This window comes from Periplaneta americana, chromosome 7, assembly GCF_040183065.1.
Source record: "Periplaneta americana isolate PAMFEO1 chromosome 7, P.americana_PAMFEO1_priV1, whole genome shotgun sequence".
Classification (NCBI taxonomy): domain Eukaryota; kingdom Metazoa; phylum Arthropoda; class Insecta; order Blattodea; family Blattidae; genus Periplaneta; species Periplaneta americana.
Window position 1 is genome coordinate 144,483,818 of NC_091123.1, and position 17,404 is coordinate 144,501,221.

Here is a 17,404-nt window from a genome sequence, read left to right on the forward strand (position 1 = left end):
ACAAAGAGACGAAAATGGAGCTGAGACAGACGTTATTGAACCGGATAAAGACAAAAACATTCAGCGAAACTCTTGACCTAGCAGCAGATACCACTACTTACTCGATGTTTCTTCCAGTGGAGTTGGGGTAGAACATGGAAAGCTTCACCTTGTAGTCCGGACCGATGATGTAGAGTGCTCGGATTGTGTTGGCCGACACCGGGTCCCAGCGATGGCCGTCGTCCAGCATGTCCAGACGAACGGCCAGTTCGCGACTCTCGTCCGAGATGACGGGGTACGGGAAATCCAGTGGGATGTTACGGTAGTAGGACCGGATGTCCTGCAAATTTGTGAAAAATCTGAGTATAAATCCATTTATTTATTACACAAAAATCAGCAATCTTACAGCCATTTACACAACATTTTCTTCGAAGCAGTTCCCTTCGTCAGTGACACATTTTGCCAATGATTGGTAAGTGTTTGGAAACATCCTAGAAACCACTTTTCGATATAATATATTATATTTCAGTGCCCTTTTCGTAGTTGAAATGACTTCGTCGGCGCCTATAAATCGTTGTCCTTTCAGAACCTTTATTAGCCGCAAAAACAGAACAAAGTCTGGTGGTGAGAAATTCGGAGAATATGGCGGATGCTCCAGAACTGTTAAATTGTGCTTAGTAAGGAATTGCTTGTCCAGTAATGATCGATGTACTGGTACGTATCGTGCAAAAGAAACCCATTGTTTTGTGTACATGTTTCGTCGTGATGTCCATGTTTGTGCCCAATGCAGTGCCACACTCAACACAAAGCACTTCACTAGTCTCTTCCTTAGTTATTTTTCCACAGGTCTGCAGAAGATGCTTCTTTTTCTATTAAAAGTTTCCTTTGTCGCTGATATCCTCCTTTTAACTTCCTGGCAACAGCTTGTTGCTACTTTAAAGTACACCCCAAGTATGTGAAGCTGTCCACTTGCTCTATTGCCTAATGGTCGTGAATTATATGTACCTTATACTAATGAAGTAGCAATTAATCACTCTAAAAATACAGACAACAGATTAAAACCAAGTCTTGTACAAAGAACTTCAATATTAAAAATACAGAATACTTTGATTCTACCAACTATATTATATGGTAGTGAAATCTGGACAGTAAATCAAAATGAAAAAAAAAAAAATATATCGCATACAGCTAAAAAAACAGCAGGTTATAGAATTTTTGATCACAAAAATGAAGATATTTTAAAAGAATTAAACGTGACATCGTCTATAAAGAGAATTAAAAATTATGTAAACAAACTGGTTACATATGAAGAGTCCACTGCAAGAATGATGGATGTCATTTGGAATACATTTTGCAGGAGAAGCAATTGAAAGTTTGAAATGCATAGCGTTCAAAGCTTAACTGTCATTTTCCGATCATTACTGAACAATGACTATCAGTGTTAATGCCATATAACTCTCTATGTACATTCTATATGTCTTAAGCTATGCATTGACAGTCTTGGTTCATTTTCGACAAGAAAGTGACATCCATCATTCTTGCAGTGGACTCTTCAAATTTATCCAACGGACAATAACACAATTTCTTTTACAAATACTTGTTGGACACATCCGGAAGATCAATGAAGAGACGACTAGATGAGACAGGCACAGATATATTCAGGTCTAGTTCGTGATGATTAATGATGATAATTATGATAATGATGGTGAGATGATTTTGTATATAGGTTTTCTCATAAGTAGGAATAAGAATTTAATGTAGAGATCGAAAACCACTTTTAAGAATTTTATATATTTAACTAGCCAGCTAGCTAGCGAGTACAAATTAAAACTACAAAACAAAAATATTTCTAGCCACTACCGTAAGAGCCAGGCTCGTGTACGGTGTGGTCTTAGCCAATAATATAACATAAAATTTACAAGGACAGTTTACTAAATACAGTAACTTAATTCAAACTAATAAATAACACACAGCGAAGAGAGAGAGAGAGAGAGAGAGAGAGAGAGAATTAAATATAAATTGACAATGAGACAGAAGCCAGTGATATTTAATAAAAACATGAATATAGCCGACAGAAATAAAATAAAAAAAAAATACATTTGTTAATATTATATATCATGAATAATTTTATAAATTTCTTTTTTGAAAGCTTCAATTTGAAAATATTTCAAATTTGGAAAATGATTTGTAATTTGATTATAAAGTCTTGGGCCGAAACTAACACCATGTTTAAGAGCTGCACTTGTATGAAATTTAGGCTCAATTAATGAATGGGAAAGTAGACTTTTGTCTTCGAGTACGATATTCATGTCGATTAGATTTAGGTTTTATTTGATTTCTGTGGTAGTAAGTTAGTAAACTATATTTATAAATTTCTTCAATAGTTGATACTTTAAAATCTGTATAAATTAAATTTGTTGGGTAATCCATATTTTTGGTCAGACAAATTTTTATTAATCTTCTGTGTAATAAAATTAATGGATTAAGTACAGATGATGCTACTCCACCCAATTTATGGGTACCATATCGTATTAATGATTGTATTAAAGCTAAAAATATTATTCTCAATGCCTCCTTAGTGATAAAATTTCGAAGTATTATGAATTTATAAATTGCCTTTCTTATACTTGTACACATGAAATAAATTTGTTTATCCCAACGTAAATGCTGATCTATAATAATTCCTAAATAATTGTGATACTTTCTCTTAGAAGTCTTTATTCCATAGTTAAAATGCAAGGAAACATTAAAAAATTAGAGAAACTTTAAGTACTTTCCCCCTGCAGTTTAAATAATAAATGATAAATGCTCATTATAAGAGTTGGAATCGACATCTCCGACTTGTAGACGGAGACATGCTCGTCCTTTTAGTGATCTTACGCACTCAATTTCTTAGACACGTTCAATTTGTCGCTATAGCAATGATCGGTTGGTAAATTGTTCACTTTTGCACTATCTACGCAAAAAATACACTTCGATATGGAAATCCCACGCTAGACAATTGCTTGAGATGGATTTCTTCCTCAGCCCATTGTAAGACAGGTAGAAGTTTATGGCAATGTTTGTTCATTACACTTAACGAATGAAGGGGGCGCAGCCCACACGCGAGCGGAGGCGACGCGTGACCACCTGAGCGAGGTATCACGTTGCGTGCCCCGTCTATTGATTTCTTTGACGTAATGCCCCGTGCCTTCCTTCCTCCTTGGCCTGGTTTTCGCATCTCTGTCAAGTTGGTAAGGACAACTCATCTACCTTCTTGAAGCTTCTCACTTGACACAGAGATTTCGACGAAGTAAATCTATACGCTTTGACAAAATGAAATCATGCTTTTCTAAAAATAATAATAATTTACTAAATACACTGTCTCGCGCCGTAGCATCATGGTCTACGGCATCATTTCCTGAACTAGCGTTACGGAATGAGCATAGGTAAGAATCATTCAGTGGCTGATTGGTCAGACTTTCGGCCTGTCGCGCAGGTGGTCTAGGCTCGAGTTTGGCTTGAGATTATTTTATTTTAAAAATAAATTTTGTATTCGACAGATAGTGGAGAAAAATGGGAGTATAAGGGTACAGTGCATCAGTTATTCATAGATTTCAAAAAGGCATATGACTCGGTTAAGAGAGAAGTTTTATATGATATTCTTATTGAATTTGGTATTTGCAAGAAACTAGTTCGATTAATTAAAATCTGTCTCAGTGAAAAGTGCAGCAGAGTCCGTATAGGCTAGCTTCTGTCCGATGCTTTTCCAATTCACTGCGGGCTAAAGCAAGGAGATCCACTATCACTTTTACTTTTTAACTTTGCTCTAGAGTAGCCTATGCCATTAGGAAAGTCCAGGATAACAGACAGGGTTTGGAGTTGAACGGGTTACATCTGCTATGTCTATGCGGATGACGTGAATATGTTAGGAAAAAATCCACAAACGACTAGGGAAAACACGGGAATTTTACTTGAAGCAAGGAAAGAGATAGGTTTGGAAGTAAATCCCGAAAAGACAAAGTATATGATTATGTCTCGTGACGAGAATATTGTACGAAATGGAAATATAAAAATTGGAAATTTATCCTTTGAATAGGTGGAAAAATTCAAATACTTGGGAGCAACAGTAATAAATATAAATGATACTCGGGAGGAAATTAAACTCAGAATAAATATGGGAAATGCCTGTTATTATTCGGTTGAGAAGCTTTTATCATCCAGTCTGCTGTCAAAAAATCTGAAAGTTAGAATTTATAAAACAGTTATATTACCGGTTGTTCTGTATGGTTGTGAAACTTGAATTCTCACTATGAGGGAGGAACATAGATTAAGGGTGTTTGAGAATGCGGTGCTTAGGAAAATATTTGGGGCTAAGAGGGATGAAGTTACAGGAGAATGGAGAAAGTTACACAACACAGAACTTCACACATTATACTCTTCACCTGACATAATTAGGAACACTAAATCCAGACATTTGAGATGGGCAGGGCATGTAGCATGTATGGGCGAATCCAGAAATGCATATAGAGTGTTAGTTGGGAGGTCGGAGAGAAAAAGACCTTTAGGGAGAGCCGAGACGTAGATGGGAAGATAATATTAAAATGGATTTGAGGGAGGTGGGATATGATGATAGAGAATGGATTCATCTTGCTCAGGATAGGGGCTTATGTGAGGGCGGCAATGAACCTCCGGGTTCCTTAAAAGCCAGTAAGTAAGTAAGTGACATCTGTGAGGGGCAAGGTCGCAGTTGTAGTTGTGGTTTTTCTTCGTTACTCCTGTTACCCAAAATTAGGCAGCTACATTATTCTGTCAACATTTCTCCATTTCGTCGTCATTCCACAGCATTTCCCGAAAGCCGGGTGGCGAAGCACGAAGAGACGAGTGGGGTTGCCTGCTCGAAACCTGGATACGTAGCGAACCTTAGTGTAGTCAGACGGTGTGGTACGGAAGAGCGCCTAACCAGAGGATAAGAGCATTAGATTTTCTAGATCGCAGAGGTGGGTCGTAGTGCTCCTCTCCCTAAATTCAATTTATAAAATGGGACCAGTGCCAACCAGCATCGCGATGACTTTGGCTAGATACAGTTGGTAGCGAAATCTGATTCCACGAGCCAGCTATAACGACTACGGGAATATCGTGCTAACCACACGTTACCTCCATACTAGGTGGATGATCGCTCACCTCTGATGAGGCATGTGGACGTTAGCCAACAGTCGGCTGCTCTGGCATTGCTCTGTATGAACTACCATTACCACTACTACTATACCGGGCACGATGGTGTAAGTGTTATCATTTCGGAGATCCGAGATTCGATTCTAGGAGCCGGCTATCCTAACTTGGGTTTTTCGTGGTTTCCAAAGTCTCCCCAGGAGAATGCTTGGATAGTTCAATTTCAAGGGCCATGACTCGACTCCTTCCCAATCCTCATTATCCTTTCGTCATCACTTCTCATATATGTAATTCTAACATCTTCCCTGCCTGCCACCTGTCCGAAAGTGAGTGACGTACTCAGCAAAGATTTGCCAAATGGGTAAAATGGTAAAACTCTGTAATGAGGAAAATGCAGCCAAAAATTTAGTATTATCATGAATACTGCAAAAATGTATGTAGAAGGGACAAAGTAGTACCGTGCAAGATTTCTGCGTACTGGCAGACAGGTGCTTCATCAATTTCTTTACAACAGGAGCATCATTAAATTAAGTATATCTTTAATTTTGATAGGCAACAAGATAGCCCTAATACACAACAGTCACTGACTAGCTTCAAAATACGACGACGAAGGTGAACCACTTCAAATCGAGGATTTTGGCTGTTTGTAAGTAAAAAAACCGAGAGACGAAGTAATTGATGATGCAATTCTTTAAGAGGAAAACTAATACATGTACTACTATATTTGTCGGCACAAAATGACGAATACTGTGTACACAAATTATGGTAATAAAGAAATCCTCAGTAGACATCTGTCTATTCAGTAGCATATGCTAATCTTACGCGGAAATTATTACAAAATTGAACAGGCCTACTGTTGTGTATGTATGTATTTTTTATCTCAGAAAATATTTCTGTTTATTTAAAAAAGCATTTGAAACAGACTTCTTTGTTCCCTTTTACAGCATTCTTATCTATTTATAATAACTGAAAATTCTTATGCAATGTGATTGAGATCTTTGCTTAGCGCAGTTAATAAGTTCAAAAGAAACGAGTGCACATACGTAACAAGAATGGTTATGATGCCATAGAAGTTGTGGCAATAGCTCGGAATCTGGCTATTTTCGCTGAAGAGCCGGAATAATCAGTTTTATTATGAGCATATCAGTAGATACACCGAAATCATTTACGCAAGCAACATGCCTTTTCCGAAACTTATGACGTTTAGTGACAGCGATTATGAGTGCAGAAGTCATGGGGATCGGGGAAGGAAGAAAGGAAGAAAGAAAAAAAAGGAAAGGCAGGTTTTCAATGTAAATTAACGACAAGTAGCCTATGTAATTTAAAAACAAAAAATGAGTGTTTAGTGTAGTCTCTCTATACGGCATAACTGAAAATTCTTAAGCTGTAAAAGTGTAGCAATCATTTTAAATGCTCCTGCAATTAAAAAAAAAAACCTAAATTATGGTTAAATTTAACATATTCAATGGCGTAGGCCTACACAGAATTTTGTCAAGGGGTGGGGAAGTCATCATTAAAATTGTTTAAAATTTACATATTCGGTATTTTAAATTATTATTATTATTATTATTATTATTATTACTATTATTATTATTATTACTATTATTATTATTATTATTACTATTATTATTATTATTATTATTATTATTATTATTATTATTATTATTATTATTATTATTATTATTATTATTATTATTATTATTATTAGACAGGGTCTGGAATTGAACGGGTTACATCGGCTGCTTGTCTATGCGGATGACGTGAATATGTTAGGAGAAAATCCACAAACGATTAGGGAAAACACGGAAATTCTACTTGAAGCAAGTAAAGAGATAGGTTTGGAAGTAAATCCCGAAAAGACAAAGTATATGATTATGTCTCGTGACGAGAATATTGTACGAAATGGAAATATAAAAAATGAAAATTTATCTTTTGAAGAGGTGGAGAAGTTCAAATATCTTGGAGCAACAGTAATAAATATAAATGATACTCGGGAGGAAATTAAACTCAGAATAAATATGGGAAATGCCTGTTATTATTCGGTTGAGAAGCTTTTATCATCCAGTCTGCTGTCAAAAAATCTGAAAGTTAGAATTTATAAAACAGTTATATTACCGGTTGTTCTGTATGGTTGTGAAACTTGAATTCTCACTATGAGGGAGGAACATAGATTAAGGGTGTTTGAGAATGCGGTGCTTAGGAAAATATTTGGGGCTAAGAGGGATGAAGTTACAGGAGAATGGAGAAAGTTACACAACACAGAACTTCACACATTATACTCTTCACCTGACATAATTAGGAACACTAAATCCAGACATTTGAGATGGGCAGGGCATGTAGCATGTATGGGCGAATCCAGAAATGCATATAGAGTGTTAGTTGGGAGGTCGGAGAGAAAAAGACCTTTAGGGAGAGCCGAGACGTAGATGGGAAGATAATATTAAAATGGATTTGAGGGAGGTGGGATATGATGATAGAGAATGGATTCATCTTGCTCAGGATAGGGGCTTATGTGAGGGCGGCAATGAACCTCCGGGTTCCTTAAAAGCCAGTAAGTAAGTAAGTGACATCTGTGAGGGGCAAGGTCGCAGTTGTAGTTGTGGTTTTTCTTCGTTACTCCTGTTACCCAAAATTAGGCAGCTACATTATTCTGTCAACATTTCTCCATTTCGTCGTCATTCCACAGCATTTCCCGAAAGCCGGGTGGCGAAGCACGAAGAGACGAGTGGGGTTGCCTGCTCGAAACCTGGATACGTAGCGAACCTTAGTGTAGTCAGACGGTGTGGTACGGAAGAGCGCCTAACCAGAGGATAAGAGCATTAGATTTTCTAGATCGCAGAGGTGGGTCGTAGTGCTCCTCTCCCTAAATTCAATTTATAAAATGGGACCAGTGCCAACCAGCATCGCGATGACTTTGGCTAGATACAGTTGGTAGCGAAATCTGATTCCACGAGCCAGCTATAACGACTACGGGAATATCGTGCTAACCACACGTTACCTCCATACTAGGTGGATGATCGCTCACCTCTGATGAGGCATGTGGACGTTAGCCAACAGTCGGCTGCTCTGGCATTGCTCTGTATGAACTACCATTACCACTACTACTATACCGGGCACGATGGTGTAAGTGTTATCATTTCGGAGATCCGAGATTCGATTCTAGGAGCCGGCTATCCTAACTTGGGTTTTTCGTGGTTTCCAAAGTCTCCCCAGGAGAATGCTTGGATAGTTCAATTTCAAGGGCCATGACTCGACTCCTTCCCAATCCTCATTATCCTTTCGTCATCACTTCTCATATATGTAATTCTAACATCTTCCCTGCCTGCCACCTGTCCGAAAGTGAGTGACGTACTCAGCAAAGATTTGCCAAATGGGTAAAATGGTAAAACTCTGTAATGAGGAAAATGCAGCCAAAAATTTAGTATTATCATGAATACTGCAAAAATGTATGTAGAAGGGACAAAGTAGTACCGTGCAAGATTTCTGCGTACTGGCAGACAGGTGCTTCATCAATTTCTTTACAACAGGAGCATCATTAAATTAAGTATATCTTTAATTTTGATAGGCAACAAGATAGCCCTAATACACAACAGTCACTGACTAGCTTCAAAATACGACGACGAAGGTGAACCACTTCAAATCGAGGATTTTGGCTGTTTGTAAGTAAAAAAACCGAGAGACGAAGTAATTGATGATGCAATTCTTTAAGAGGAAAACTAATACATGTACTACTATATTTGTCGGCACAAAATGACGAATACTGTGTACACAAATTATGGTAATAAATAAATCCTCAGTAGACATCTGTCTATTCAGTAGCATATGCTAATCTTACGCGGAAATTATTACAAAATTGAACAGGCCTACTGTTGTGTATGTATGTATTTTTTATCTCAGAAAATATTTCTGTTTATTTAAAAAAGCATTTGAAACAGACTTCTTTGTTCCCTTTTACAGCATTCTTATCTATTTATAATAACTGAAAATTCTTATGCAATGTGATTGAGATCTTTGCTTAGCGCAGTTAATAAGTTCAAAAGAAACGAGTGCACATACGTAACAAGAATGGTTATGATGCCATAGAAGTTGTGGCAATAGCTCGGAATCTGGCTATTTTCGCTGAAGAGCCGGAATAATCAGTTTTATTATGAGCATATCAGTAGATACACCGAAATCATTTACGCAAGCAACATGCCTTTTCCGAAACTTATGACGTTTAGTGACAGCGATTATGAGTGCAGAAGTCATGGGGATCGGGGAAGGAAGAAAGGAAGAAAGAAAAAAAAGGAAAGGCAGGTTTTCAATGTAAATTAACGACAAGTAGCCTATGTAATTTAAAAACAAAAAATGAGTGTTTAGTGTAGTCTCTCTATACGGCATAACTGAAAATTCTTAAGCTGTAAAAGTGTAGCAATCATTTTAAATGCTCCTGCAATTAAAAAAAAAAACCTAAATTATGGTTAAATTTAACATATTCAATGGCGTAGGCCTACACAGAATTTTGTCAAGGGGTGGGGAAGTCATCATTAAAATTGTTTAAAATTTACATATTCGGTATTTTAAATTATTATTATTATTATTATTATTATTATTATTATTACTATTATTATTATTATTACTATTATTATTATTATTACTATTATTATTATTATTATTAATTTTATTATTATTATTATTATTATTATTATTATTATTATTATTATTATTATTATTATTATTATTATTATTAGACAGGGTCTGGAATTGAACGGGTTACATCGGCTGCTTGTCTATGCGGATGACGTGAATATGTTAGGAGAAAATCCACAAACGATTAGGGAAAACACGGAAATTCTACTTGAAGCAAGTAAAGAGATAGGTTTGGAAGTAAATCCCGAAAAGACAAAGTATATGATTATGTCTCGTGACGAGAATATTGTACGAAATGGAAATATAAAAAATGAAAATTTATCTTTTGAAGAGGTGGAGAAGTTCAAATATCTTGGAGCAACAGTAACAAATATAAATGATACTCGGGAAGAAATTAAACACAGAATAAATATGGGAAATGCCTGTTATTATTCGGTTGAGAAACTTTTATCATCCAGTCTGCTGTCAAAAAATCTGAAAGTCAGAATTTATAAAACAGTTATATTACCGGTTGTTCTATATGGTTGTGAAACTTGGACTCTCACTTTGAGAGAGGAACATAGGTTAAGGGTGTTTGAGAATTAAGTGCTTAGGAAAATATTTGGGGCTAAGAGGAATGAAGTTACAGGAGAATGGAGAAAGTTACACAACACAGAACTGCACGCATTGTATTCTTCACCTGACATAATTAGGAACATTAAATCCAGACGTTTGAGATGGGCAGGGCATGTAGTACGTATGAGCAAATCCAGAAATGCATATAGAGTGTTAGTTGGAAGGCCGGAGGGAGGACGACCTTTGGGGAGGCCGAGACGTAGATGGGAAGATAATATTAAAATGGATTTGAGGGAGGTGAGATATAATAGAGACTGGATTAATCTTGCTCAGGATAGGGACCAATGGCGGGCTTATGTGAGGGCGGCAATGAACCTTCGGGTTCCTTAAAAGCCAGTAAGTAAGTAAGTAAGTATTATTATTATTATTATTATTATTATTATTAAAAATATGAACTGTCAAATGCACAAAGTGTTAAACAAACGTTTCATAATAAAGTTAGAACTCAAACCCACGAACGGGTGAATACCGCTCTTAAACTAAGTTTAAAATCGACAATGAATCATATTTAACATCTGCGCTGCAGAACTGTCAAAACAACCTTTTCAATATGTTTCACAATAAGTTAAATTTCATATTGTGGCAGTAGCTCTCTCTATAATAAAGATAGCATTGTTATAATTCGAACGTGCCGCAACATCAAGCACAGGGATAATATTGAAGGCAGGATAGGAGGACTATGCCTTATATCGATGTAGATTTTGTTACTCTGACAGTGAAAAAAAATTAGAGAAGGGAAAACGATTATGGATAGAAAAATATTCAAATCTAAATTTTTTAATTCAAGGGGAGGTTCAAATCCGGTAACCCCCCTCTTGCATATGCCTCTGAACACCTTTATATTCAATACTCTTCAGAATTTAAAAATGAAACAACAATTGACTAGTTGAGAATGATATGATTCTAAGTGACGACGAGAAAATTTAACAGGAGAGCGTATTAAAGGTTTAGAGTGCTATTCATAGACATTTCGCAGCACGCGCTACGAGCGTACTAAGCTAGCCCCGACTATCCACTGGTTACTAGTACATAATTCAAATCATATCCTATCGCTAACACTGGTTTATGAATAGGAAAAACGCCGGAAACCCGCGCTAAAAATGTCTATGAATACGGCCCTACGAGTCCAGTGCTATTAGGTACTGTATCATTGTTCCTTCAGCGGTATAACTATATTATCTATTTAGTAAATTTTATAATATCTTAATAGTAGCTGCCCCATGTATATAAAAAATTAACTTGCTCAAAAAATTATTTTCGTTAAAAATGTGGCATTAGTCTATCTCATTCTTACCCCTTCAATTGGTTTAAGTTATCTAAAATCGCTCCAATGGGTAAGATTACAGGACCGAAGATATATCCATTCACTAATTTTCCTATATCGCATCATCAATACTTCTTCGCCTATCTCTCGGTGCGTTTTAATTTCTTATCACAGCCTGGGTACTCGTTCTAAAAATGACCCTTTATTATCCATGCCTTGCCATAAAACACCTCACTATTCTTCCTCTTTCACAGTATCAGCAATTCGTTTCTGGAACTCCCTACCAGCTCCCTCAGGAACTGTCGAACGACATTGCAATTTAAAAGTAAATTGTTCAAACACGTGGCCAGTATTCATGTTTAATTCTCGTGTGTGTGTGTCTGTGTGTATGTGGTGTGTGTATATACATATGTAATTTTCCTCAGTGTTGTATAGTTATAATTTACTTTGAATTTGTTATTCTTGTAATTTGTAATATTGGTTCACTTACTACAACTACGATGACATCACAGCCCAAAGTCGAGCCTTAGCCTCCTCAATTTTCTTCCTCCAACTCTCTCTGTCCTATGCTAATCTTCTCCAGGCAGCTGTTCCAAGATAGTCCTGAAAATCGATCGTTACCGCATCTATCCATCTATTTTTGGGTCTTCCAATTGGTATTTTACCATGTATTTTCCCTTCTAAGATCTTCTTTGGTATTCTGTTCCCTACCATCCGATACGACTCCTGTTTTGTATAATGTCCTAACATTCCAGGTACCAAACTCAAAGACCATGTTCCGTCGCTTAATTCGCTGCCGATGTTTCAACCAGTTCCGAGGCTTCAATTGAGGCTTCTCAACAAGTAGTTTTTTTATAGTTGTGGGGGTGTCAGCCCCATGAATCAACCCTCAACCTAGAGAAACAGGTCTCTGTATTTATGTCCCCCAAAGACAGGGTGACCCAGCTATACTCCCAGGTTCTGGGTGCTAATTTGATCGCCTTTTACGATCTGTATGAGCTCACTGTGGAACTATTATCTTTCCCGGTCACCACACGGGAAATTGGTTCACTTATCGCTTGCATATTGATTGAATGTAACTTCTAGCCTCATAATATTTTGTAATTATTATTTAGTATGTTTGCATTAATTTACTCGACTTGTGCTTGTATGGCTGTATAAATTTGTTATTAATGTTCTTTAAATATTAGTAAAATTGTATCAGCTTCTTTTGTTTCTGGATAAGTGGAAGAGAAGGCCTGATGGCCTTAACTTCGCCAGAATAAATAAATAAATATATTATTATTATTACTATTATTATTATTATTATTATTATTATTATTATTATTATTATTATTATTAGAATAAGATAAGAAAAATGAAGCACACAAACCCAATAGATTTTTTTATAAATTGTTTTAAAATATTTGATGAGCATTTATATTTAATTTGAAGTCTTTATACGGTGAACTATGATTTAATTCTAAATCAATGTCACCAGTCACATCAGCACCTCTCGATTGTTCATTGATTGTTGGCTATGTAGGAACATTCACTAAATCTTCGACATTTTGTAACTGAACTGCAGGAGAAAGGTTAGAAAATACCTTTTTCGTATACCCATCAGATAGACTCAAATACAGAGGCTGAAGGTCACTGTTTAAAGATAACACAGAACAAACATCTCATACAAGGAAGGAACGAACTCTATTTCTTCGGAATGGTGACAAATACCTATTTCTTAGTCGGAAATCAAACCTGGATCTGCAGCCGCTGCCTGTAAAAATACTCACATCGAGCCAAATTTTGTGTTTCTCCAGGGAGTCGCAAGAGTGGCCCAGCAGTTTGACGCCGCGGCGGTAGAACTCGTTGGCCTGCTGCGCGATGCGGCCCAGCTCCGTCGTGCACACCGGGGTGAAGTCCGCGGGATGCGAGAACAGCACGCACCACCTGCGGCACGCAGTCGTTGCTTACACACATAAATAATTACTACAGTATTACAAATCAGCTTCCAATGAAAGTAATTCGAAAATGTCAATACAAATTAAATTAACGGAGAAAAAATACTAGTGCGTAAAAAAGTAAGTAAACACTTTCTTTACACAATACTATTCATTTTACGCACTGCCAAAGAAAAAATAATGATCAATGTACAAACTTAATTCAATAAGAAATCGAAAGGAAAAAGAAAAAAAAGCAGAGAACATTTTTGGCGACAGTTAGCGACTGAGTTTGGTGAGAATGTATTTTCCTCAAATGAAATTATACTATTATTGTGTTTGTATTTTAGTATTAAAATCATGGTCATTTTTTTTAAATTTTGATATAGGGTAAAGTTGCCTAATTCCGTGATAACCCTCATCCCGTGATACATTTTTTAAATTGAATGTTAGTCAAAGCTTTGACGTTTGACCATAGCGCCAGACATCTTTCTTGAAAGAGTGCATTCTTCGCCTAATTTTGAGACATCGGTGAACTTCCTAGCAAGATACCCAATCCCAGGACATTTAGTTAAAAAACGTATCACGGTATTAGGGTTATCACGGAATTCGGCAACTTTACCCTATTTTCAGAAATTTGAGATCAGTTTATAGATCATTTTTCTGTGATTTTAGGTCATCAACTTCCGAGCCCTACTGATAAGATTATTGGTACTCCTAGTAGTCTAGCATTTGCACTCTTTTGCTGTTTACCATGCGACAATAAAAGCAAACGGATGAAGGAAATGCAGACGTGGGGTCAGCAAGACGTCGGACCTTCACATAAGATAAGACAGAACATCACATTGTCACATTGACTTCTGCCAGGAGATATCTAGGCCAGGGTTGAATTCAAATTCATGACTGTAGCTTGTACGTAGACCTAATGTTGGATACGTACTTTAGCTGTGGCGCACACCCAGTAATAATGATGATGGTGGTGATGATGATGACAATAATAATAATAATAATAATAATAATAATAATAATAATAATAATAATAATAATAATAATAATAATTGCAAATATAAAAATTGAAAATTTATCCATTGAAGAGGTGGAAAAGTTCAAATACCTGGGAGCAACAGTAACAAATATAAATCATACTCGAGAGGGTCGACCTGGTTGGCGAGTTGGTATAGCGCTGGCCTTCTATGCCCAAGGTTGAGGGTTCGATCCCGGGCCAGGTCGATGGCATTTAAGTGTGCTTAAATGCGACAGGCTCATGTCAGTAGATTTACTGGCATGTAAAAGAACTCCTGCGGGACAAAATTCCGGCACATCCGGCGATGCTGATATAACCTCTGCAGTTGCGAGCGTCGTTAAATAAAACATAACATTAACATTACTCGGGAGGAAATTAAACAAAGAATAAATATGGGAAATGCCTGTTATTATTCGGTTGAGAAGCTTTTATCATCCAGTATGCTCTCAAAAAATCTGAAAGTTAGAATTTATAAAACAGTTATATTACCGGTTGTTCTTCATGCTTGTGAAACTTGGACTCTCACTTTGAGAGAGGAACATTGGTTAAGGGTGTTTGAGAACAAGGTGCTTAGGAAAATATTTGGGGCTAAGAGGGATGAAGTTACAGGGGAATGGAGAAAGTTACACAACACAGAACTGCACGCATTATTTTTTTCACCTGACATAATTAGGAACAATAAATCCATACGTTTGAGATGGGCAGGGCATGTAGCACGTATGGGCGAATCCAGAAATGCATATAGTGTGTGTTGGGAGGCCTGAGGGAAAAAGACCTTTGGGGAGACCGAGACGTAGATGGGAAGATAATATTAAAATGGATTTGAGAGAGGTGGGATATGATGATAGAGACTAGATTAATGTTGCTCAGGATAGGGACCAATGGAGGGCTTATGTGAAGGCGGCAATGAACCTCCGGGTTTCTTAAAAGCCAGTAAGTAAGTAAGTAAGTAGTAATAATAATAATAATAATAATAATAATAATAATAATAATAATATATAACATGTAACAAAAAGGTATGACAAAACTTCAGGGAAATATTCCTCACATGTAGAGAATGAAGATATGTCATATGAACATGGTCCGGAAACGTTTTATTTTTTTTATTAAAGTTTCTTTTCCTACAACTCTAGCTAGTACCGTGAAGGAAATTTGGTACCGGTACAAAATCAACATATAATAAGTAAGTGGATTAATACACCGTACATATCCATACAGCCTAGTATGATTATGCCACCTGACTTTCAATTTTCACCATCCCAAAAACATAATGCAGTGATTTGGGTCATCAGTAATGTAGTATTTCTAATTATGGACTACAACAGGGAAATGGAACTGGAATAATTCATGGAAATCTTAAAACGTTCTCGGCATTATCGCCGCGCTCTCATGGTTAACATTCGGCAGATCTTTGAGCGGCCTCGTGCATAACATTCGGCAGGTCTTTGAAATGTCATTGCATTATTGTTTTTAATTTCTTATGTCGCCGCTCCAGTCACTCGCCTCAATTTCAATATTCCAACCAATAAGCTGCTTCCATTATTAAATGACACCTACTTGTCTAATCCACGTGGACTAAAACCGAGGTTGCAATATCTTGTGCTGAGGACGAACATTAAGGTATGTGATTAAAATTATTATTAAAGAGATATTATTAAGAGTTAAGAATGTCAACGTACTCGTATATGAAATAATAATAATAATAATAATAACAATAATAATAATAGCCATTTAACAATATAACAAACTATAGTCGCGACGCTGTTATTCCCGTCGTGAATCCTCCTCTTTGCTTACGTCTTAGGAAGTGAAGGCTCTATAAAGTCTAGGTAGGTACTATCGTTCGCCATTTTTGTTCTTTCGTTGCCGAGCTACCAGACGAGGAATCTATTTGCCGCATCGTTAAACATTATCATGTCGTAGCTCCTATGATAATAAATCAAACACACTGTAATTCAGCAAATAATTGAGCGGCAAATAACGTCCTTGTGTGCTTTCTGCGAACGCCAACGAAAGAGCCAAAATGGCGGGCGATTATATTAAGTATTTATCGAGCCTTAGAAATGCATAACGTCTTCATCAGCGAATCACAAGACGCACACGTTTAAATGTAGCCGAATTGCAACGTGACTGGCTGCCGGATATTAGAGCGACGGGACTACAGTGCTTAACTTATTCTTATCGAGGAAGTAGACGTGACAACGTGATGCTTAGAGTGAAACCTACAGAGCAACAATCGGTCGGCAAAATTATGTTTTAAAAGCACACCGTACGTTATTGTATGATGCCGACATGTTAACCATGAGAGCGCGGCGATAGAGCTTATAATAAGAAACACGGAGAAAGACTTTATGGTAATTTACTGAATTATATATGAGATGGCTTGCTGAGTGATATATTATGTTCATAGAAGAATTATTTGTTCGTATTTGTATTTAACTTATGGTGTTTTAATAAATAAGGTTATATATTTGTAAAAAAAAAAAGTTATATCGTTAGGCCAAATAGAAATAATTAATAACGAACGAAACATTTTAGAACTAAAAAGTTTTATATACTTTTATCAAATTAATGTCATTCATCAAGTTGATCCTTCTGTATTTTGTCAAAAATGACCACTATTTAATTTAAGTAGACTATTTAAGTACGTAAAAATATTAAGTTTATTTTTATTAGCCTATGTTATTACCATTAAGTTATTATTGTCATTTCATGTGAAATATTTCTGTAAATGTTTGTATAGTCATCATGGAATAAAAAAAGGTCTGCTATTTGAAAAAAAAAATAGTGTGGAATGCCATCATAATATTATAATATAACAAT

The 17,404-nt window shown here is 36.4% G+C and overlaps 1 protein-coding gene across 4 annotated transcripts in view; it reads right to left on the reverse strand.

Annotated features, from left to right (window-relative positions):
- LOC138703516 (peroxiredoxin-6-like) overlaps positions 1-17,404 on the reverse strand; it is a 68,193-nt gene that overhangs the window by 19,391 nt on the left and 31,398 nt on the right. For all 4 annotated transcript variants that reach the window (XM_069831426.1, XM_069831427.1, XM_069831429.1 and 1 more), the window contains exons 3-4: positions 13,411-13,567; positions 102-319 (exon numbers count right to left, since the gene is read on the reverse strand). In XM_069831426.1, the coding sequence (XP_069687527.1) occupies positions 102-319; positions 13,411-13,567 (375 nt within the window). The remainder of the gene's footprint in view (positions 1-101; positions 320-13,410; positions 13,568-17,404) is intronic.